General features: G+C 47.1%; 1 protein-coding gene across 4 annotated transcripts in view; it reads left to right on the top strand.

The window, feature by feature from the left end:
* LOC139263138 (cytosolic phospholipase A2 zeta-like) overlaps positions 1-17,536 on the top strand; it is a 202,217-nt gene that overhangs the window by 48,664 nt on the left and 136,017 nt on the right. For all 4 annotated transcript variants that reach the window (XM_070878746.1, XM_070878745.1, XM_070878743.1 and 1 more), the window contains one exon: positions 906-972. In XM_070878746.1, the coding sequence (XP_070734847.1) occupies positions 906-972 (67 nt within the window). The remainder of the gene's footprint in view (positions 1-905; positions 973-17,536) is intronic.

The following is a 17,536-nucleotide window of genomic DNA, read 5'->3' as shown; positions in this document are numbered from 1 at the left end:
GAACGTACGGTCCGGGAAACACTCAGCCTCCCTGATGCCTTGCAGTGACTCCAGCTGCTCCTCAAGTTCGAAAACCCCGAGCTCGAGTTCAAGCAGCTGGAAAAACGTCCTACTCACTTTTCTGTTCTCTTCCTGAACAAAGCCGCAGCATCTCAGGCTTGGCCTTCCAGGTACTCTTTTCACAGTTGTGAGGCGATCTATCATCATCCAAGGTCCCCTACATAACTTAAGATCTTCATATTCTCCTACTCTCAATTGCCCTTTTGCCCTCAAAGAGGTGGGGGATAATGACTTATATCCAACTTAATATAAAAACATAAAATGCTGGAAATCTCAGCAGGTAAGGCAGCGTCCGTAGAGAGGAAGCAGAGTTAACGTTAACTCTGCTTCCTCTCCACAGATGCTGCCTGACCAGCTGAGATTTCCAGCATTTTATGTTTTTATTCCAGATTCCAGTATTTTGCTTTTGTCCAACTTAATATAGCCTGTGGCATGGGTGGAGTATGATTCAAAGATGTTTAAAACCTCTATCATCACTGGCTAAAAGTAATTGCCACAAGAATTCCTCAGACCCGAGCAGTCCCTGCAGTGAGCTTCAGTTGAACTATGCCTTCACGGTGCAGAAGAGAATGTGGCTCGCTGAAGTTAAAATTCTGAGTTAATGCGTAATATGTACGTCATTGCCCGATCTTTCTAAGTATCCACACATGATTCAGGTGGCCAGTCATTGGTGAAAATAATAGGGACTCCTGACATTAATAGGGGCAAAAAGGCAAGAATGCAGTGAAATTACAACTAACAATCTAATTGGTAGCCCAGTAGTTGTAATCCGATGCCTTTGTATCTGGTATTTGCTGTTTAGCCTGATAATAAGCTATGTTGTTTTCTACTTTTCTATTAAATAGGCTCAACCCTGTACCTGTGTGGAAGCCAAGGTGATGAAGGTCAACAATATCAAAGTGGTAGGAACAGGTAAGTGAAAGCATAATGTGGTCACGGTAAGGCAGGAGTGTTAGAGGAAGGGTGTTCTTACTTAGAAGTTTATAAGATTCATTGTTGACAGTCACAGAGTATTAAACATAGATTGAAAACTATTATTTGACATTAATTACACATACACTTAACAGCATCACTTACGGCGATTCCTCATAAGTTCTCCAGGAAATTCAAACGCATTACAGTTCTCGAGCTCGAGGTTCTTGCACCCGTTTTTTAAAAACATTTTTCTCCACCCTCCTTCTCTGTTAGGCAGTACCCCGGAGTCGAGGATGACTTGCTTCCACACTAAAATGAGTTCTAAAGTGACTGATGAGACCAATGCGGGATCTACATTCTCTGTCACAGGTGGGGCAGGTGGTGGGTGGAGGGACGGGTGGGTGGGGTGCTTGGTTTGTCGTACTTCCACTATTTGTACTTGGCTTCCGCGTGCTCCCGGCGAAGAGACTCTGAAGTGTTCGGCGCCTTCTCGGATGCTTCTCCTCCACTTTGAGCGGTCTTGGGCCAAGAGTCGGTGGGGATGTTAAATTTTTTTCAAGAAGGCTTTGAGGGTGTCCTTGAAGCGTTTTCTCTGCCCTCCTGGGATTCGCCTGCTGTGAAGGAGCTCAGAGTAGAGTGCTTGTTTTGGGAGTCTAGTATCGGACATGCGGACAATGTGGCCACTCATCGAAGCTGATCGAGCGAGGTCAGTGCCTTGATGCTGAGGATATTGGCTTGAGAGGGAACGCTGACATTGGGGCGCTTTGCAGGATTTTGCGGCGGCAGCGTTGGTGGTACTTCTCCAGTGCTTTGAAATGCCTATTGTACATAGTCCATGTCTCTGAAGCATATAGGAGGGCGGGTATCACTACTGCTCTGTAGACCGTGAGCATGGTGATGGTTTGAACACTCAGGCGATCAAAGGCTGCGCTGGCACACTAAAGGCGGTGTTGGACTTCTTCGATGTGTGATGGTAGGCTCCCAAGATATGGGAAGTGGTCCACATTTTCCAAGGTCTCGTCATGGATCTTGATAATGACCTAATCCACATTTCTCATTAAACACTAATTTGATTGTCCTGCCCTTGCAGCGTACGGATCAGACTCCTGTTTTTTCAGTCAGTTGCCATTTCAAGACTAGAGCTAACAAACCCAGTGTATTTGTCATTTCTTATAAGCTAAAGACTGTCTTGGGTCAGGTATTTATTTTATTTCCCATTGTGCTCACTGACCTACATTGGCTCACGGTCTGGCAATGCCTTAATTAAAAAATTCTCATCCTTGTTTTCAAACCCCTCCTTTGCCTCGCGCCCCCCTTACCTCTCACCGTATCTCTGTAACCTTCTCCAGTCCTACAACCCTCTGAGATCTATGCGCTGTTCCAGTTCTGGCCTCTTGTGTATCCCCGATTTTAATCGCTCCACCATTGGCAGCTGTGCCTTCAGCTGCCTGGACCCTAAGGTCTGGAATTCTCCACCTAAACCTCTCCGTCTCTCTATCTCTCTCCTCCTTTGAGACGCTCCTTAAAATCCAACTCTGACCAGCTGTCCTAATATCTCCTTATATGGCTTGTCAAGTTTGATAACGCTCCTGTGAAGCATCTTGGTACACTTTAATATGTTAAAGGCGCTATATAAATGCAAGTTGTTGCTCTTGTTGACCAAACTGAACATTGAAACTCACTTAACAGGCAAAAGCTAAAAGTTAATGTAGAGACTTCAAAGCAATTTAATGAACCTTTTCATACAGGAGAGGAGGAGCAAAATAAAGGCAGAAAATTGGGTTTGTTTCCTTGTTTTGCTTTTCCCCCTTTCTACTGAAGGCACAGACACGTTTCTGGGTAAGCTCCATGGGTACTGGCAACCACCTCACCCAAGTGACCATTCTTCATGTGTGATTGTTTGGCAACCAAATTGAGGGTCAGCTCTACTGGTCTGGTCTCGTCCTCATCCTGGTGAATTAACAATCAGGAGTGGAAAACTTTAGACAATTATTTTTTTTCCTTCTATAACTCGGATGCTGAGAGCAATTGTAATACCCCGAACCATGCTTCAGCTGCTATGAGCTTCCTCTGCACATGACCGGAAATCAAACCTGAGATCTTCTCTCTGTATGGCTTAATACTGCACTAGGGAGTGTTTTTACTCACGAGACCAATTGGTGAGATTCTTCTTTCATATGGTGACTTGAAAAGCAACATTATACAATGATAGAGCACAGAAGGAGGCCATTCGACCCATCATGCCTGTGCCGGTACTTTGAAAGAGCTTTCCAAGTAGTCCCACTCCCCTGCTCTTTCCCCATAGCGCTGCAATTTTTTCCATTTCAGGTATACATCCAATTTGCTTTTGAAATAGACTATTGAATCTGCTTCCACCACTCTTTCAGGCAGCTGCATAAACACATTTTTCCTCATTTCCCCTCTGCCTCTTTTGCCAATTACCTTAAATGTGTGTCCTCTGGTTACGGATCCTCCCGCCAGTGGAAACAATTTAAGAACACAAGAATTAGGAGCAGGAGTAGACCATACGGCCCCTCGAACCTGCTAATATTATGGCTGATCTTCTACCTCAACTTCACTTTCCTGCCCTATCCCCATATCCTTTAATTTCTTTGGAGTCCAAAAGTCTTATCTATCTCGGCTTTGAATATACTGAATGACTGAGCATTCATAGCACTTTAGGGCAGAGAATTCCAAACATTCACAACCCTCTGAGTGAAGAAATTCCTCCTCATCCCAGTCTTAAAAGGCCGGCCCCATATCCTGAGACTATGCGCCCTATGTTCTAGACTCCAACCAGGTGAAATAATCACTCCCCATCAACCCTGTCAATCTCCCTCAGAATTTTACATGTTTCAATGAGATCATCTCCCATTCTTCTAAACTCCAAAGAGTATAGGCCCAATCTACTCAATCTCTCCTCATAGGACAACCCTCTCAGCATTTTCCCGACGACTGATGTCAGGCTAACTGGCCTGTAGTTCCCGGTTTTCTCTCTCCTTTCTTGAATAGCGGGGTTACATTTGCTACCTTCCAATCTGCTGGGACCTTTCCTGAATCTAGGGAATTTTGAAAGATCACAGCCAATGCATCCACTATCTACTCAGCCACTTCTTTTAGAACCCTAGGATGTAGACCACCAGGTCAGGGGATTTGTCGGCTTTTAGTCCCATTCATGTATCAAATACTTTTTCTCTGCTGATATTAATTACTTTTAAGTTCCTCGCTCTCATTAGCCCCTTGGCTTCCGACTATTTTTGGTCTACTTTTTGTGTCTTCGACTGTGAAGACAGATACAAAGTATTTCTTTAAAGCCTCTGCCATTTCCTTATTCCACAGTATAATTTCTCCTGTCTCAGCCTCTTAGGGACCAATGTTTACTTTTGCTACCCTCTTCCTTTTTACGTACTTGTAGAAGCTCTTTGCAACATGATAAGCCTTTTCTTTTAATGTAATACTATCCTTAACTTCTTTAGTTAGCCACGGATGGCTCACTTTTCCCGTGGAGGTTTTATTTCTAAATGGAATGTATATTCGTCGAGAATTTTGGCATATTTCTTTAAATGATAGCCACTGCTTAACTGCTGTCTTACCTTTTTATCTAATTTCCCAATCTACCTTATCCAACTCAGCCCTCATACCTACATAATTGGCTTTGTTTAAGTTTAAGACTCTAGTTTCAGACTTAAGATGGTCACTTTCAAGCTCAGTGTGTAATTCATATTATTTTCACTCTTTCCTAGAGGATCCTTTACTATAAGATTACTAATTAAACCTCTCTCATTACACAAAACAAGATCTAAAATATCTGTAGGTTCCATGATGTGTTGTTCTAGGAAACTGTCTCGAATACATTCGATGAACTTGTTCTCCAGACTATCTGATTATTTCTTGATTAATATTCTGTATAGCGACTGTTAGGGGGCCTATAAACTACTCTCACCAGTGTTTTCTGCCCGTTGTTATTTCTTGTCTCCATCCATACTGATTCTACTTCCTGATCTTCTGAGCCAAGGTCCTTTCTCACCTGTGTCCTTATGTCATCCTTAATTATCAAGTCTACCCCCCCCCCCCCGTTCCATTTTGCCTGCCTTTCTCCTTATTTACGCTTATCAAAAGCCTATTAAATCTCCCCTTAACCTTCTCTGCTCCAAGGAGAATAATCCCAGCTTCTCCAGTCTCTCCACATAACCAGGGATGAGGTACTTCAGTTATCATTCTAGTAAATCTCCACTGCACACTCTCCAAGGCCTTGACATCCTTTGACATAGCTGGTACAGTACCACAGTGGTTATGTTACTGGACTCTTAATTCAGAGGCCTGGACTAACTGAGTTCAAATCCTACCACGACAGCGGGGCAAGTTAAATTCAGTTACTTAAATAAATCTGGAATAAAAAGCTGGTATCAGTAATGGTGACCATGTAACTACTGGATTGTCGTAAAGCCCATCTTGTTCACTAATTTAGAAACTGAAATCTGGCCTATATATGACTTCAGACCCACAACAATGTGGTTGACTCTTAACTATCTGCTGAAATTGCCCAGAAAACCACTTGTATCAAACCACTGCAAAGAAATGTACTAAAAATAAAACTGGACGGACCATTCGTCATCGACCTCAGCACCGACAACGGCACACCCAGCCCAGTCGATCTTGCGAAATCCTCCTCACTAACATCTGGGACTTGTGCCAAAATTGGGAGAGCTGTGCCACAGACAAGACAAGCAACAGCCTGACATAGTCATACTCTGAGAATCATAACTTCAGCCAGTGTCCAAGACTCCTCCATCATCATCCCTGGATATATCCTGTCCCACCAGCAGGACAGACCCACCCGAGGTGGCGGCACAATGGTATACAGTCGAGAGGGAGTGGTCCTGGGAGTCCTCAACATTGACTCCGGACCCCATGAAGTCTCATGGCATCAGGTCAAGCATGGGCAAGGAAACTTCCTGCTGATTAGCACCTACTACCCTCCCTCAGCTGATGAATCAGTACTCCTCCACATTGAACACCACTTGGAAGAAGCACTGAGAATAGCAAGGACACAGAATGTACTCTGGTGGGGGACTTCAAAGTTCATCACCAAGAATGGCTCGGTAGCACCACAACTGACTAAGCTGGCCGAACCCTGAAGGACATAGCTGCCAGACTGGGCCTGCGACAGGTGGGGTTAAGACAATACGAGAGAAAAACCTACTTGACCTCATCACCAATCTACCTGTTGCAGATACAGGTAACTCTCATTTATCCAGATATGGATTTAACGGAAAACCCGCTGTAACGGAATTTAAAATATTGTGTCTCACTGGCTGTTTTGATTAGCATGCAGTTCATTTTAACCAATTAATAGGTTTAAATTTCTACTTTACCACCTGAACGGTAACCTGGAAGAGCAAATCACCCACCTGTTGTAGATCCTTCTGTTGCAAAATCGCTCCTCTGCCCTAGCTTTGCTGGTGTGTGTGTGCGTGTGCGCTGCTGCAGCCGCTGCCTCTCACGGCCGTCGCTGACATTGGGAACGGGGGCAGTGCCGGCACCGGATTCCAGGCACAGAACGCAGCCCGGCGAGCGCGCTCCGGAACCCCGGAGCCAGACAATCTCCTCCTCGAGGCCACCTGCAGCCACTCACAGTGCAGCATTCGTCCCTCCGCGATTACAGTCCGGGGGAAGTACATGCATACTGGTAATGTCCATCTTTTGTATACTTAACTACTTTGTTACTGTTTGTAGCTGATTGTATTTATTCATTAAAGTTTTAACTTTAAAATGTAAACTCGCCCTTATGGAAAATTCGTTTACCCGGAATTGCTAAATCCCTGAGCAATCCGGATAAACGAGAGTTCCCTGTACCTCTGACTATGACAGCATTGGTACGAGTGACATGCGTGGCACTACCACCATACTAAATGGAATAGATTCAGAACAGATCTAGTAGCTCAAAACTGGGCATCTATGAGGTGCTGTGAGCCATCACCAGCAGCAGAATTGTATTCCACCACAATCTGTAAGCTCATGGCCCGGCATATCCCTCACTCTACCATTATCATCAAGCCAGACGAGCAACCCTGGTTCAATGAGGTGTAGAAAAGCATTTCAGGAGTAGCACCAGGCAGACCTGAAAATGGGGTGCCGACTTGGTGAAGCTACAATGCAGGAGTGCATGCATGCTAAACAGCAGAAGCAGCATGCTAGAGACAGAGCTAAGCGATGTCACAACCAGTCCTGCGATATGAATGGTGATGGACAATTAAACAACTCACAGGAGGAGGCGGTTCTATGAACATCCCAATCCTCAATGTTGGCATGAGTGTAAAAGACAAGGCTGAAACGTTTACAACCATCTTCAGCTACAAGTGCTGAGAGGATAATCCATCTCGCCCTCCTCCCATGGCCCCCGACATCGTGGAAGCCAGTCTTCAGCAATTTGTTCCACTCCATGCGATATTGAGAAACGGCTAAGCGTACTGGATACAACAAAGGCTAAACATCCCTGCTTCATGCTGAACCAGAAGTAGCCGTGTTTCTGGCCAAGCTGTTCCAGTACAGCTACAATACTAGCATCTACCTGACAATGTGAAAAATTTCCCAAGTATGTCCTGTCCACAAAAAGCAAGGCAAACCAAATCCGACTAATTACCGACCCATCAGTTTACTCTCAATCATGAGCAAAGTTATGGAAGGTGTTGTTGACAGTGCTGTTAAGCGGCATATACTCATCAATAACCTGCTCACCGATGGTCAGTTTGATTCAGCCAGGACTATTTGTCTCCACATCTCATTACAGCCTTGGTCCAAACATGGGCAAAAGAGCTAAATTCCTGAGATGGGACGAGAGTGGCTGCCCTTGACATCAAGTGTGACATCAAGGAGCCCAAGTAAAATTGAAGTCACTGGGAATAGGGGAAAACTCTCCACTGTTCATACTTAGCACAAAGGAAGGTGGTTGTGGTTGTTGGAGGCCTATCATCTCAGCCCCAGGACATTGCTGTTAGGAGTTCCTCAGTGTCCTAGGCCCAAGCATCCTCAGCTGCTTCATCAATGACCTTCCTTTCATCATAAGGTCAGCCACCTACTTACTATTCGTGGGCCACCCTGACCTGTGAGAGAACATGGAGCATGCCACTGCAGCTTCCAGCGCAAGCTGACACAAATGTGTGACGGCTTTGAGGTGGGCGACTGGGTGACGTCATCAGGACCCAGGTCACCATTTGGAGCGTGGGCAGGAGCTTCGGCGGGGCCCTGGTACAGCAGAGGAGCGGGAAGATCGTGGCGGACTTGTGACGAGTGATCGGGGCGGAGGAGTGATGAGGGATCGTGGCTGAGATTTGTTGGGTGATCGTGACGGAGGTTCGGCGAATGTTTGGTGCGGAGGTGCGTCGGGAGATCGTGGCGGAGGAGCGGTGAGGGATCGTGGCGGTGGTGCGGCGAATGTTTGTGGTGGAGGAGCGACGAGAGATCGTGGCGGAAGTGCGGTGGAAGGGGCCCAGAAAAGGCGAAGGCCCAGGGGCAGCACGGGCCTGTCCACACTGTGATATGTGTGCGCACTAGGTCCGTGCAGCAGAGCAGGTCTCCAGTCGTCCTGGTTAACCCTTGCCACTGGATAAAGGCCTAGCTTTGTCAAGCCCGTGTGGTGGCTGGTATGCAACGGTCACCACACATTAAAAAAAAATACACGCACAGGCATCTTCCACCCCCTCAATTGGAGTTCAGGACTGGAACATCGGGTCCTTCATTGAAATATCTGTGAACTCATGTGGAAGCAAGTCATCCTCATTCGAGGGACTGCCTATGAGAAGTGTGGATATTCAGTGATGGCACAGTGTTCAGTTCCATTCGTAACTCCTCAGATAATGAAGCAGTCCATGCCCGCTTGCAGCATTCAGGCTTGGGCTGATAAGTAGCAAGTAACATTCGTCGCGCCACACAAGTGCCAGGCAATGATTATCTCAAACAAGAGAGTGACTTACCTCCTCATTTTGATATTCAACAGCATCACCTCAAAGTTCCCCACCATCCTGACTTGGAAATATATTACCATTCCTTCATCGTCGCTGGGTCAAAATCCTGAATCTCCCTTACTAACTGCATTGTGGGAGTACCTTCACCACACGGACTGCAGCGGTTCAAGAAGGCAGCTCAACACTACCCTTTCAAGGGCAATTAGGGTTGGGCAATAAATGCTGGCCTTGCCAGCAACACCCATATCCCATGAATGAATACATTTTTAAAAAGTCACTGTCCAAGTTTGTCATCCACTCTGACATCTGGTGTTTTACCAGGAGGTCACGCATCAGGCTACTCCTCATCTTCCATTTATGTAGTACGTGGTTGCACCACTCGAATGAGGTTCTGATGCGGTTCGCAGTGACAGATATTTAACATGGTACATTGAAGCTGGGTGGTTGATAGTACAGTCCATGATCAGGTCTTGGTTTCTCAAATCCTCTGCTTTGCTTTCGGTGAGAGTTCTGAGGTTTTGAGAGATTCGGCGAGTAACTAGAAGAGGTTCCTGGATTTAACGTGGCATTTCAGGAGCTTCTGGAGATCTTCATTAATAGGCAGGTCTGAGTTTGTTATGGTCTGGTTTATCCTCTGATTATTTCTGCTTCTCTTCTGAGAGGTGATGGCAAGATAAAGTGCGAGGGCAGGGAATCAGTATGTCGGTGCTGGTTTCAGTACTCCTGTGATGTATTCAGTTGCAGGTCAGTATGATTTGTACGTGCACTTCATGCCCATGTTAGTGCGCAATGTTCAGCGATTGAAGAAGGTGGCTCCCTGCAAGGTGTGTGCATCTGCTCCCCAGCTGGTGCCAACTCATTTGTGGATTAAGTTGATCCTAGTTTTTATCTTGGCTGCAGTTTCCATTAGATTTTGATATTATGTGACGCTACGATCCAGAACCACTTCGAGGTCAGTTGGGAAGTACTTATGTCTACGTTCAGTAAAAGAAAGAAAGACTTAGATTTATAAGAACATAAGCAATAGGAGCAGAGTAGGCCATACGGCCCCTTGAGCCTGCTCCGCCATTTAATACGATCATGGCTGATCCGGAAATGGACTCAGTTTCACTTCCCTGTCTGCTCCCCATAACCCCTTATTCCCTTATCGGTTAAGATAAGTTAGCGCCTTTCACGACCACCGGACGTCTCAAAGCACTTTACAGCCAATGAAGTACTTTTGAAGTGTAGTCGCTGTTGTAATGTGGGAAACGCGCACAGCAAGATCCCACAAACAGCATTGTGATGATAATGACCAGATAATCTGTTTTTGTTATGTTGATTGAGCGATAAATATTGTCCAGGACACTGGGGTTAACTCCCCTGCTCTTTAGTGTTACAGGATCTTTTACATCCACCCGAGAGGGCAGACGGGGGCTCGGTTTAACGTCTCATAATGTACCACAGAAGGGAGCCGAAGGTGATTCTTTGCATGCCAGTTGCTCAAACAAAATGCAGAGACAACTGATTAATGAGGTTTCGGACAAAGCTGCCGTAGGTTATAATAGTTCTACAAGTGTTTTCGTGTCTCATGTGTGCATGCTGCTTGGCAAATGTTCTCGCTTGGATGCCTATCAAAAGGTCATCTGGATATCCAAACGTCCTTGACTGGGTCAGCGGAATATTGCCGATGTTAATATTAAAAAGTGATGGTACCGGGACTGAGCCCATCGGGAGCGTGTTATTCAGTAGTCGAGGTGTGCTAATCTGCTCCCTGAGATGTACGTGGAACTTGTGAATGGTAACTTGCGGGTGGTGAGCATGGCTGTTAGTCGGTGCAGTGTTGGTTTACAGCATACCATTCTAGACACTTTCAGCAGTAGACTGTCTCTCCATACTGGATCATGCTGCACACAAATCCACAAAAGCCACTGTTGTCTTGAGCCCACACTGATAACCAGCTTCGATGTGGGTTGTGAGTGCAGTTACCTGGTCACAGGTGTTCCGTTCAGATCTAAACTCTCAATTGGTCCTTGGGAATCTAATCCTCGAAGAGTGGCGTCAGTCCTTGGAGTAAAATTCTTTCCAGGAGTTTGTACCTGGCGCACAGCAATGATCTTGGCCAGTAGCGTTTCAGATTGGCGGCTGCTTTCTCCGCTTTCAGGGTGGCGATGATCAGTGTGTTGTCGTAACCTGGGCATCTGGCCAAAACTATGCACGTTAGTAAAAAAAGCACAGCAGGCAGTTGCAAGCATGCTGACATAGATTCTTCAGGAATTCTGGGAAGATGCCACGTGAGCCTGCAGTTTTGCTAGATTTGGTAAGTGCCAGAACTTTGTCCACTGACCTTGATAAATACGACGTTGGGCAATCAGAAAGGGAGCAAAGCAGGTCTTTGTTATCTTTCCTTGATGGCAATCTGCATGGATTTTGGAATTCAGTATTTGGGTGGCAATGGGTCTATTTTGTGACAGGTTAGCATCACCACTATTTTGGGACCGGTTTGCATCACCAGGGTTACAGAGAAGTCTGTGCGCGTGTGGGTGAAATCCAGTGTCTGCTTGGCTATTGCCCTTGGCTCTCTTCTAGCAGAATTTAGTGACTCCAGGAGTGCAGTTGCAGCAGCAGAGTTACCTGTTGCCCTATATTGCTCTAGAATTGCCTAACTTCGACTTAACAGATGGGAGTGACTTTCCTGTACCCATGAGAAATATTCTTTTTGTGGCCACTTTAAGGAGGCTGATAAACCTGTCGTATTTTGCTGCATTCTCTCGAATTCCTCAATTCCGGTTAGCCTTCTTAAAGTTCCAACATGGCTTTGGTAGTGATGTGATGAGAATGTGTTGGAGGCCAATAGGACGGTTTTGGCTCTGCGGAAAGACGTCAAGGACAGTTTGTTCCCCCACTAGGGGGCGTACATTTTGGTTACAGTTCACAAAGCTGTTATGTCTTAAGATGCTTTGATAATGACTCCACGAGGCAATGTGTTGTACTTGAACTGTAGTGACCTTAGTCCATTTATTGTAACTCCAGAGTCAGGATCACACCTGGTGGCTTGTCTTTTATACTAGGCCTGGCACACCTGTACAGGTAACCTACAAGTCTCCCACTGCAGTGCCCTCTGGTGGCACACCTTAGTGACCATACAGCTGGTGTACAAGTTTCCCACAGAAGTGCCGTCTGGTGGCACATCATATGTAATGTACAAGCAGTAAACATGTAGGATACATGACAAAAGCATCGAGCAGAATGGAATGTTCCTGACATCTTAAGATGGGAAAGTAGGCATTTTTCTTGAATCCAGTCCCATTTAAGGACCTGCGGTGTCATTGTTGTCACAACCCCAGTTTGTGTAATGCTCCCAGCCCATATTGAACGGTGGCAATGATTTGGTAAAATGAGTTTGGGCCAGGTAACATTTGGTGGTCTATAACATTAGTGCAGTTATATCGCTCCAGTCCGGCACCCTCGGGACCTGACCGGTGCCGGAACAGAGAATTTCCCGAACTACGGGAGGTCTCGCTTACCGGTACCGATGGACAGTGCCTGGGCTTCTGAGTGAGTGCGTGCTGGCACCCTGTGGGTGGCTCCCTCAGCACCTGCGCATGCATTCACTGACTGACAGCCGCTCCCAGCTGATCGCCCTACACCCTGATGGCAGCCATTGCAGCCGATGAAACTTAAAAAAAAATAAACCCGCCTTTCCCTCAGACCCAGCTAATGCCGAACCACGGATGTTTCCGGATGAGAGAGTCACGGACTGGAGGTACAGCCTGTAATTGTAAACTGGCTGGCTGTCATTGTGCTAGCATACATCCTTGCCACTGGACCAAGACCTAGCTCTGTCATGCCCGTGTGGTGGCTGGTGTGCAACGGCCACCCCACGTTAAATAAATCCACGCACAGGCATCTGCCACCATACACTATGTAGTTCGGGATCTGGAATATTAGGTCCTTCATTGAAACACCTGTGAACTCATCCTTTTTTGGCATGGAAGCAAATCATCCTCGTTTCGAGGGACTGCCTATGAATGAATGAATGAAGTGTACGGTGTTGAAGACTTCAAATGCAAGGAACAGTTATTCCAGAGTTCTTATCTGAAAAGCTACCACCATGTTGTGATTGGTGTTAGCTCGCTGCTAACATATCTTGGAATGTGATACTTTGTTTGATTGGTACCTTGTCGCACAAGAATATCCATCTTCAGTTCATATTCAACTTGGTCAGGGAGTCACATTTTGCAGATGAGAGGCTTTTCACGTTGATGTGGCAGACACACAGATATGGGCCTACATCTCTCGTTTGGCCCCAAAAAGGACCTTGTTGGTTAGGAATGTCGAGTGTGTTGCTTTTTGGACCGGAAAGCCGTCAGTTGGAGTCCGCTTGCCTTGTTGATGGCAATCGTCGTGGAGCATCTTCCCTTGAGGAGAGTGAGAGCAACAGCCAGAGCTAGCTAATTTCTAAACAAACTGCAGGTTGGCTGGGAGGCTTGTCTTAGTGGAACAAGTTGATTGATTGGAGCAGCTTTTCCAAATAGCAGAATCCTGGTCCAAGGGGTGTTCGAATGCTGACTCGTTACTGCATTTCCTCCCTCCAGATATGGTCATAGTCACAGCCAGGGCACCTCTCGTACCTCCTGGTGTTCCTCTGAACTGCTAACTGGCTGTGTATAGTTCAGAGGATGCTGCACAAAAAGTGTCACTGCTACAGAGTGGAACACTTTTCTACTCTAGGCGCTAATTGTCGGCATCAAGCACTTCCAGGAAAGAAAAGGTAAGGTTTTTCAAAAACATCATCAGCAGTCCCTCGAAATTGAGGCAGACTTGCTTCCACTCCAAAAGTGAGTTCTCAGGTGGCTGTACCGTCCAATGCGGAATTACAGTCTCTGTCGCAGGTGGGACAGGCAGTCGTTGGAGGAAAGGGTGGGTGGGGAGTCTGGTTTGCTGCACGCTCCTTCCGCTGCCTGCGCTTGTTTTCTGCATGCTCTCGGCAATGAGACTGGAGGTGCTCAGCGCCCTCCCAGATGCTCTTCCTCCACTTAGGGCGGTCTTTGGCCAGGGACTCCCAGGTATCGATGTGGTTGTTGCACTTTATCAGGAAGGCTTTGAGGGTGTCCTTGAAACATTTCCTCTGCCCACCTGGGGCTCGCTTGCCGTGTAGAAGTTCTGAGTAGAGTTGCTTTGGGAGTCTTGTGTCTGGCTTGCGGACAATGTGGCCCTCAATGCTCAGCTCAGAAAAGCACCCCTTACTGCACAAGTCTGACATTTTTCTATTTCTCACGTCATCCATCCTGTGTGAGATTGTGTGTTTGGGGATAATGTCTGCTGAATTGTGCATTGTTTTATGCCGTGGGCCTCCTAGGTAGCCTCCCTTGGGTAGTCCAGTTTCTGAGTGGGTCACCTGGAAAATGCTAAAATGTAAATTGGACAGCAAAGCCTAGAAATTTGATTGTGCTCATTTTTCGGATACTAAACGGGTGTATAAGCTTCCAATCTGGCGGCAGGAATTCACGTTCATTTCCAGCCGGAGGTGTGCCACCCTCCATTTTGGATTGGCTTCCCAGTAGGCGTCCAGAGCGAATGCCAGAACCATTGAATAACTTATGTAAATAAGGATGTTGGGGGACCCTTTTCCGATTTTAGTATGTCCCAGTGCCTGACTCGCCACATACTACACTCGCCTAGCTACCATGCCGCTATCAGGCAGAAAGGACCCCTCACCGGCACTATTCAATGGGGTTATGTGGTATTTGCAGCTTAGTTGCTGGTTTGTTATTTCAGGCAGCTCATTCTCTTCTGTGTGTTTTTGGGGCCTGTTTTCTGACTCTGGAAAGTTAACTTTGACTGCGGAGAGAAAAATTTTGCTGAACATAAGAACATAAGAATTAGGAACAGGAGTAGGCCATTTTGCCTCTCGAGCCTGTTCCGCCATTCAATAAGATCATGGCTGATCTTCTACCTCAACTCCACTTTACTGCACTGTCCCCATATCCCTTGATTTCCTCAATGTTCAAAACTCTGTCCATCTCTGTCTTGAATATATTCAAAGACTGAGCCTCCACAGCCCGCTGGGCTAGTGAATTCCAAAGATGCACCACCCTCTGAGTGAAGAAGTTTCTCCTCAACTCCGTGCTAAATGGCCGACCCTGTATTCTGAGACTGACCCTTGGTTCTGCGCTCCCTAGCCAGAGAAAACATCCTCCCTGCATCTACCCTGTCTAAGCCTGTAAGAATTTTGTATGTTTCAGTGAGCTCACCTCTCATTCTTCTAAACTTTAGAGAATATAGGCCAAGGCTGAAGTTTTTGGCAGCTTTTTAAAACATTTGACAGCAGTCATGGGTGGTCTGGAAGCACTGCCTTCGGATCTGGAGCATGAGGCATATTATGTATGTAAACATTACCAATGTGTAAGACTTGCCACCAGGGGACACACCTATGGGAGACCCAAGGGTCACCTGCACACCTTGGGCAAGTAGGTATCAAGGGCAGTCTACCATGCTGCTTCCTCACTCTGGAGTTAAAATAAAGAGACCAAGGTTACAACAGTTTGAGCTTAAGAGATACAGTCTTGTGGAATTATTCTAAACGTAACAATTGGCGACGAGTAACAGATCACGAACTTTCATGCAGTTATGGCTGCCGTTGGTATTCTTGAGAGATTTGTTGAGGGTGATGATTGGGAAGCCATCGTTGAGCATCTTGACCCAATACTTCATGGCCAACGAGTTGGAAAAGGAACAAACCGTGGTCAAACGCAGGGCGATTCTCCTCACCGTTTGCGGGTCCACGATATATGGCCTCATCAAAAATCTGCTAGCACTGATGAAGCCAACGGAGAAAACATATGAAGAGCTGTGAATGCTGATTCGTGAACACCTCAAGCCGAAGGAGAGCATCTTGATGGCCAGGTATCGCTTTTATATGCAACACCGTTCCGAGGGCTGGGACGTGGCGAGCTATGTCGCCGACCTAAGACACCTTGCGGGACCGTGCGTATTTGCTGGATTTTTGGGGGGAGTGTTGCGGGACTTTTTCGTGCTTGGAATTGGCCACGAAGTCATTCTTCGCAAACTACTGTCTGCCGAATCCCGAGATCTGAGCAAGGCCATCACGATAACCCAGGCTTTTATGTCCACGAACGATAACACTAAACAGATGTCATTGCAGCATCAAAACTCACCGGCAAGTACTGTGCATAAAATAACGCCTTCAGCAGGCAGAACTGTACATGGCAGGGCCTACACGCCCACAGAGGCCAGACCTAGGACGACTCAGAGTCCACCATGGGGCGTGAATGCAAATCAATTAGCACCATGTTGGCGATGCGGGGGTAATCATCGAGCTCATCAATGTCGATTCAAGCACTACGTGTGCAAGCGCTGTTGAACAATGTGGCACCTCCAGCGAATGTGCAGACGTGCTGCAACTCACCACGTGGCATAGTCGGCAGAAGATGACCGATCCGGCGCAGATCACGCTGAACGAGTAAGAGAAGCAACTCAATCCGAGGCTGAAGAGGAAGTGTTGGGGTGTACACCATCACCACCAAAAGCCCTCCGATAATGTTAAAAGTCAAATTAAACGGCATTACAGTTTCCATGGAATTGGACACTGGGGCGAGTCAGTCAATTATGAGCCAGAAGGCTTTTGAGAAACTGTGCGGCAACAAGGCACAAAGGCCAAAACTAAGCCCGATCTACACCAAGCTGTGCACTTACACCAAAGAGCTCATACCAGTAATTGGCAGTGCGGCAGTGAAGGTATCGTACGATGGAGCTGTGCATGATTTACCACTATGGATTGTACCAGGCGATAGCCCACGCTGTTTGACAGAAGCTGGCTAGGAAAGAACTGAGACGACATCAAAGCACTGTCTTTGGTGGATGACGCCTCGTGTGCCCAGGGACAGTCGGCGAGAGGCGGGAGCAGCGTGAGTGAGGCCTATAAAGGCCCAGCGAGTGTTCCCGAGGCGGCGGCAGTTGGTGAGAGGCGGGAGCAGCGTGAGTGAGGCCTATAAAGGTCCAGCGGGAGTTCCTGAGGCGACGGCAGTTGGCGAGAGGCGGGAGCAGCGAGAGTGAGGCCTATAAAGGTCCAGCGGGAGTTCCTGAGGCGGCGGCAGTCGGCGAGAGGCGGGAGCAGCAAGAGTGAGGCCTATAAAGGTGTGCTTGTGTAGCTGCAGCGGGGACAGAAGGCAAAAAAGAAGTAGAAAGAAATCGAAAGCTGACGTCACAGCCAAGGGGGTAAGTGATTGGCTGGTGATTGGTAAGTAGCCTCTTTCTTTTCTAGTTCATGACGCCTCGTGTGCCCAGGGGCAGTCGGCGAGAGGCGGGAGCAGCGTGAGTGAGGCCTATAAAGGCCCAGCGAGTGTTCCCGAGGCGGCGGCAGTTGGTGAGAGGCGGGAGCAGCGTGAGTGAGGCCTATTGGCATTGTTGTTGCCAAATTAAGTTAATCTAGGGGTTAAGTCATGGCAGGAGAACTCGGACACGTGTTATGCTCCTTTTGAACCATGTGGGAAATCAGGGACGCCTCCGGTCGCTGATGACTACGTGTGTGGGAAGTGTATCCGCCTCCAGCTCCTGACGAACCGCGTTGCGGAACTGGAGCTGCGGGTGGATTC

The sequence above is a fragment of the Pristiophorus japonicus genome, chromosome 4 (genome assembly GCF_044704955.1).
Source record: "Pristiophorus japonicus isolate sPriJap1 chromosome 4, sPriJap1.hap1, whole genome shotgun sequence".
NCBI lineage: Eukaryota > Metazoa > Chordata > Chondrichthyes > Pristiophoridae > Pristiophorus > Pristiophorus japonicus.
This window is presented reverse-complemented; position numbering and strand designations above follow the sequence as displayed.